The sequence below is a fragment of the Galeopterus variegatus genome, unplaced genomic scaffold (assembly GCF_000696425.1).
Source record: "Galeopterus variegatus unplaced genomic scaffold, G_variegatus-3.0.2 Scaffold115, whole genome shotgun sequence".
Lineage (NCBI taxonomy): Eukaryota > Metazoa > Chordata > Mammalia > Dermoptera > Cynocephalidae > Galeopterus > Galeopterus variegatus.
This window is the reverse complement of record NW_007726226.1, coordinates 309,782-316,403: the sequence shown is the minus strand read 5'-3', so window position 1 is coordinate 316,403 and position 6,622 is coordinate 309,782. Positions and strand designations below refer to the sequence as shown.

The following is a 6,622-nucleotide window of genomic DNA, read 5'->3' as shown; positions in this document are numbered from 1 at the left end:
TTTGAAATTTAATTTTCTTATAGTGGGATAATAGCACTTTAGGTTCCTTCTGTTAGTATGTGCCTCTTGTTCAAGATAACCAAGGCTTGTTATGGCCTTTTCTGCAGGCACAGAAGATTTCAGATGATGTGTTTTTTTGTTCCCTGGAGAAAGAGCATGTGCAGAGGAAAGAGAAATAGCACAGGAGTCAGAAGGCACCAGTTCTGGCCTTGGGAATGCGTGGAATCTAGGGGGAGGAACTCAATTTCTTCACTTGTTCTGGATGTTTATTGATGGCCATCCTAATGGATCAAATGTGTGGGAACCATATGCCAAAAGCCTCGGAACCAAGTTGCAAACTCAAATGCCCACAGGGGCTGGGCAGTTAACCCAACGGAATGAAGTAGGCTGGGTAATTTTGACACAGACGTTCTTTGCTTCATAACCACTTAAGACTTATTTCTGATTATTACCAAAAAGTATATTCTCCCATTTTTTTCTTCAAACACATGAACCTACAGACTATCTTTTGTTTTTTTGCATTTTATAGAAACATGGCATAACAAATATTTCTCGTTTCTCTTAACTGTATCATTGGAAAAACATGCATCACGAGCATGCTGCTGGCTCTCAGCTCAGTGGTGGGGATACATACAGAATGGGAAGGGCTGTGGTGAACTGATGACTGCACGCCCAGTCTCAGTGGTATATACTCCTTAACCCAAGACAATTATTGCCATGAGAAATGCTGGCTTGGTCTGGAGAATTTTTCCAACTGCACTTTTTAAAGAGAAGCCAGAAGTCTGTATGTTCATATGAAATCTCCAGATTTCTAAACTTTGAACATTCCAAATGACCAAGAACTGCATATGCCAACAGAACATATGTGGACTGCATACAAGATCAAGGGCTGCCTTTCTGAGAGCTCTTTAGGGTTTATACAGTCTTTTCTCTTTCACATCCCAGAGCTCTTTCCCATCTCTTCCCACCATTGGACCCTTGGAATTCAAAGGGAAAAAGGCAGACACTTACTATGGAGCTGCTGAAGGCCACAGGAGGTGGTGAGCTTTCACAGCACCCCATGGACCTTTGTCGGGAGTGGCCCTGGATGGGCACCCGGGCACTCTGGGACCTCCTCAGAGGCTGGGCACCTCCTTGGCTTCTCACTGTTGCTGGACCCTGGGCCCATCTGGCTGGGAAGGTCAGGCATTGGTATTGGGTCCACTCTTCACTGTCTGAGTCCAGCTCCTTTGGGGTCTCTAGTCGCTTGGCTGCAAGAAAGGATTCCTGTTGTACCAATCATACCTTGACCAGGCTATGGTCGAGGGGATCCTGGACCTTGGGGGATGAGGGTAAGAGCACAGGAAGGGCTAATGCTGCCCTGAAAAATTGGCAACTGGGCTACTGAGACTGGAGAAAGAGGGGTGCAACTAAGTCCCACAGGTTCAAATCCTGGCTTTGCTACATACTGGTTCTGTGATCTTGAGCTTTGATTTGCCCCTTGTCTCTTTTTCCTCAATTAGGAGTTTTTAAAAAGTAACTGACCCATAGGGTTGTTTTGAAAATATAATGATATAATGTGTTAAAGTGATTAGCATATTCTAAATATTAGTAATGGTAGCTGTTACTATTATTAAAAGAGATCAGAAGCTCCCATGTAAATGGTTAACTATCACCATAGCAAAGGGGCTGCCTATAATGTCCCCTTTTTCTCTTTCTCCATCCCTCCCATCTGAGAGAGTGAATGGTGCTCTCTTGAGAGTTTCTTTTCTAAGTTAGAAAGTGTGCATATTTATGGAGGAGGTGGTTGAAGAAATCAAGTCAGTTTTATAGACCACCCTCAGTCCGCACAAGATAACATCCAGGCATCTCATAGCCTGTCTCCTAAATTAAAACCTCAGTAAAAATCAAAAAGATCAGTTATCATTGAAGGCATTTTCCGTATGTTTCAAATCTGACCATGAGCCTAGACCTAGACTTGTCCTGACATGTCAGGTAAGGTGACCTGAGAAATTCCTAAACCTTGGCTATATGACTGGCACATGACTGAGACATGTCCCCAAGCCATTCCTGATGGATAAAAATCCTGTGTTGCAAATGGTACCAGACAAAGATTGACTGGAGGGATACCCCATATGGGATCACTTATAGCCTTTGTGAACAAATGAGAGTTTACAGGTGATAAGAACACACTGATCTGTGACAAGGAAGACCACAGGGATACAGAAAGTAACTTGCCAAAATGCCACCCAGACTGTGTGGGGAGCCAGGTTAATGTCTTTTGTCTCCTTTTGGGAGAGCAGGGCATTTCCTTTTAGAAAAAGGGATGAAGGCCCTTGGGAGTCCTTGTACCATTTTCTTGGTGAGAGTACTCGCTGCCCATGATAGTGCAACGCCGGAACACCATCTTGTTCTCTGTCAGGGTTCCCGTCTTGTCGGAGAAGATGTACTGGATCTGGCCCAGGTCTTCAGTGATGTTGAGGGCTCGACACTGAATGGCTGAATCTGTCTCTTCATCATACAGGTCAAGGTCGTTGTTCAGGAAGAACACTTGCCCTAGCTTCACCAGCTCGATGGACACATACAAAGAGATCGGGATCAGCACCTGAGGGGAGATAGATTCCCACGGTGTCAGAAACCAGGTGTGTTCCCCGTCTCAGGACCCTCACTAGTAGGCAGCAAAGGCATCTAACGGAGAGCTGAGGTCAACTCACAGGATGGACTTGCTCTGAGAAATTAAAGGTCAATGACTTCACATCCCCCCTTAGAATTCTTAGAGGAATTTGAGAAAGATTCAACCAGGATGTCTGGTATGAGGTACAACCACTGCTTGTTTAATGACTGAGCTATTAGTGGGGGAAGGAGCTTTAGAACCTCTGTCCAGAGTCCCCTGACCTCGCTCTGATATCTATGCCACCGAGGGCTGCCACCCACTTTTATAGATACTCAGACCCACTGCTAATGACTGTCCACTGACTCAATACCTAATTTTCATGAACTGCTGCTGTGTGTCAGACCCTGCTGTAAGTCCTAGAAATGAGAGTCAAGAGAATAAAATCCCTGGCCTTGAAGAACTCACATTCCAGCGACAGTAAACAAACAAATACATATCAGAATGGTGGTAAGTCTCATGAAAAAGAGTAAAGAAAAGAAAAGAGGGTATAGAGTGATGGCTGGGAGGGACTCTTTTATAAACTACAACCTTTGAGCAGATAACTGAGGGTGTGAGTCCTGAGGTTATCTGTGGGAGGAGCGTTCCAGGCAGAAAGAAAGCCCAGGCCAGGCGGGCAGTGGGGGCGGGCTGGGGCGTGTGGGGAGTGATGGAGAACAGGCCTTGTACGTGAGTGAGGGGGAGGAGAGAGGTAGGAGACAGGGTCAGGGAGGGAGTCAAGGTCCAGATCATTTAGGGCCTTGTTGGCCACGGAAAGGACTTTGGATTTTACTTTGAGTGGGTATGAAACCATTGGAGGATTCTATACAGAGGACAGGATGGGGGTGTGATCTGATTCACATTTAAAAAGATTACTCTGCTGGCTGAATGAATGAGTGAATGATTAAAAAATATTCACCAATAAAAGGGCAGTAAAACAACCTCAAATACTACAAGAAATCTAACGTAGATGAAGCTTCTCCAAAGCAAAACTACAACTTCCCTTGTCTTTTTGTAGACTATTCTCTTAGAGAACATGAAGATTTTTAAAAATTGATCTCTTTGTCCCTTATTGTCTCTCATTTGTAGGTTCTGTCTATGGTTTTCTTTTTTTTTTTCTTTCTCCTATGTAAGGACAATTCTGTTCTTTTCCATCTCAAACTATCAAATGGTAAACCACTAACTCATAGTTTATTTTTCTCCAATGCTTGGTGGGCTTGCAAGTTCTCTGTAGCCCACTGTAGCTATTTTATCATCTTTTGTTCCCAGGTCATTAGTGTTACACCTGTTCTGTGTCTGGCAAAGGGACAGGTACACATGGCCACTGCTGTAATCCTACTCTTCGATAAAAAAGGCTGATAAATATTTTCCTCCAGCTGTTATCTGGGGAGCAAGGTCCTCTCCACAAGGCAGGGATGGTCCTGACATGACTCCAAATGTGTACTTCCAAAGACCCACAAAAAAGGAATAACCATCTCCTAATCTCAGTTGAGTTAGTTCTTTCTTGAGGGCCAGCACTGATTTTTCTTTACTTTGGAAAATTGTGGGGGTATTGGCCATAGGTCTTCTTGGGCCCCTAGTTAGGGAGGGCTTTCTACCTGCAGCAGGATAATCATTATGAGGAACACATAGAAGCTCTCAAGGGCCACGGAAGTGTAGTTGCCGTTGTCATCTGGCACATCAAAGGGAGGGTGTTCTTCAAAGGTCCCATTCCAGAGGCTGTGACCTGAGAGGAGCGAAATCAGGGATGAGGCAGAATCTCCACTTAGTCTTAAAGTTGGTCAATTACATCAGCCTTTGACTCATTCCTAGAAATGGGTGTGCTTTGAAGGGGCCCATACTTATTCTATACAACACAGCTTTCCCTCTCTCTTTCTGTATTCTTCGAGGACTAGAGTGGTCTTTCATACATCCCACATTTCAATCCCTTAATAGGAATTAAGTCTGTTTATCAGAGAAGACTATGCACTTACCTTTTGAAGAAGTCCAGTTATACAGGGGTTGGAAAGAGAGAAAGGGACACGTGTTCTTTTTGGTTGTGAGATGGAAAGTGCATCATGGGGAATGTTGACAGACTTGTTCCCTAGTTCTTCTTCTTCCCCCATCCAATACTTATCTACTCATGCACTCATTCACTTATCCATCCATTCACCGATTCATTCACCCACATGTACATCATCCACCCACCCACCCACCCACCCATCTACCCATCCATCCATCCATCCATCCATCCATCCATCCATCCATCCATCCATCCATCCATCCATCCATCCATCCATCCATCCATCCATCCATCCATCCATCCATCCATCCATCCATCCATCCATCCATCCATCCATCCATCCATCCATCCATCCATCCATCCATCCATCCATCCATCCATCCATCCATCCATCCATCCATCCATCCATCCATCCATCCATCCATCCATCCATCCATCCATCCATCCATCCATCCATCCATCCATCCATCCATCCATCCATCCATCCATCCATCCATCCATCCATCCATCCATCCATCCATCCATCCATCCATCCATCCATCCATCCATCCATCCATCCATCCATCCATCCATCCATCCATCCATCCATCCATCCATCCATCCATCCATCCATCCATCCATCCATCCATCCATCCATCCATCCATCCATCCATCCATCCATCCATCCATCCATCCATCCATCCATCCATCCATCCATCCATCCATCCATCCATCCATCCATCCATCCATCCATCCATCCATCCATCCATCCATCCATCCATCCATCCATCCATCCATCCATCCATCCATCCATCCATCCATCCATCCATCCATCCATCCATCCATCCATCCATCCATCCATCCATCCATCCATCCATCCATCCATCCATCCATCCATCCATCCATCCATCCATCCATCCATCCATCCATCCATCCATCCATCCATCCATCCATCCATCCATCCATCCATCCATCCATCCATCCATCCATCCATCCATCCATCCATCCATCCATCCATCCATCCATCCATCCATCCATCCATCCATCCATCCATCCATCCATCCATCCATCCATCCATCCATCCATCCATCCATCCATCCATCCATCCATCCATCCATCCATCCATCCATCCATCCATCCATCCATCCATCCATCCATCCATCCATCCATCCATCCATCCATCCATCCATCCATCCATGCATCCAGAGTGGGTAGGAGCTTCAGTGAAGGCCCCTCTTTGCCTACACTTTGAGGATCAACTTAAGTGACTGCCCCCACTGCTGTCTATACCACTGGCCATGCTCCACACTCCATACTCCAGCAGCTGTAGAACTCGGGCCATAGCCTGGTTCTGATTAGGCCTCCATTTCTGGCCTTCTCTTGCCACACCAAACAGCCAACTCCTCCTCTGCATCAGGTGATTCTCTTCCTACCTCTGTGATGCCCTTGGGGCTGAGAGTGGCCTCTCTGTTTCCCCTCACAATTGCCTGCCCCATCCTGCCCCTAAACTTTCCNCCATCCATTTCTCTGTTTACCCATTCATCTCTCTCTCTATCGAACATTTATTAACCCAAGAGGGAATCAGTCTTAGTTCCTGTCCTCGAGGATTTCCCTACCAATGTAGGGAGCAGACATAAAAGGAAAAATCACATACAGTGTGAGAGGTGCTATGCCAGAGTTTGGAGTGCTATGGAAGTCCATAGTAACAGCACCAGATACAGACTGAACTCTGTTTCCTTATCTGCAAACAGAGATAACAGCACCCATGATCTGAGGATTATGTAAGATAATACACGTTAGATCCAGCACCCACTGCAGAGCTCTCTAAGCCTCAGTGTCCTCATCTGCCAATTAGTAATAATGCTTCCCCCACAGGGTTATTGTGAGAATAGAATAACCTAATATGTGTAAGACTCTCAGATCCAGAGAAGAAACTGTAGGAAATAAAAGGCTGCCCTGCTTGAAGGTACTTCCTTGCCCAGGAGGTTGGACCAGATGCCGTTATACGTGGG

General features: G+C 45.7%; 1 protein-coding gene across 1 annotated transcript in view; it reads right to left on the bottom strand.

Moving 5' to 3' along the window:
* ATP10B (ATPase, class V, type 10B) overlaps positions 1–6,622 on the bottom strand; it is a 111,275-nt gene that overhangs the window by 58,737 nt on the left and 45,916 nt on the right. Inside the window, exons 6-8 of the mRNA XM_008587192.1 lie at positions 4,228–4,355; positions 2,332–2,584; positions 1,012–1,250 (exon numbers count right to left, since the gene is read on the bottom strand). Coding sequence (XP_008585414.1) covers positions 1,012–1,250; positions 2,332–2,584; positions 4,228–4,355 — 620 coding nt within the window. The remainder of the gene's footprint in view (positions 1–1,011; positions 1,251–2,331; positions 2,585–4,227; positions 4,356–6,622) is intronic.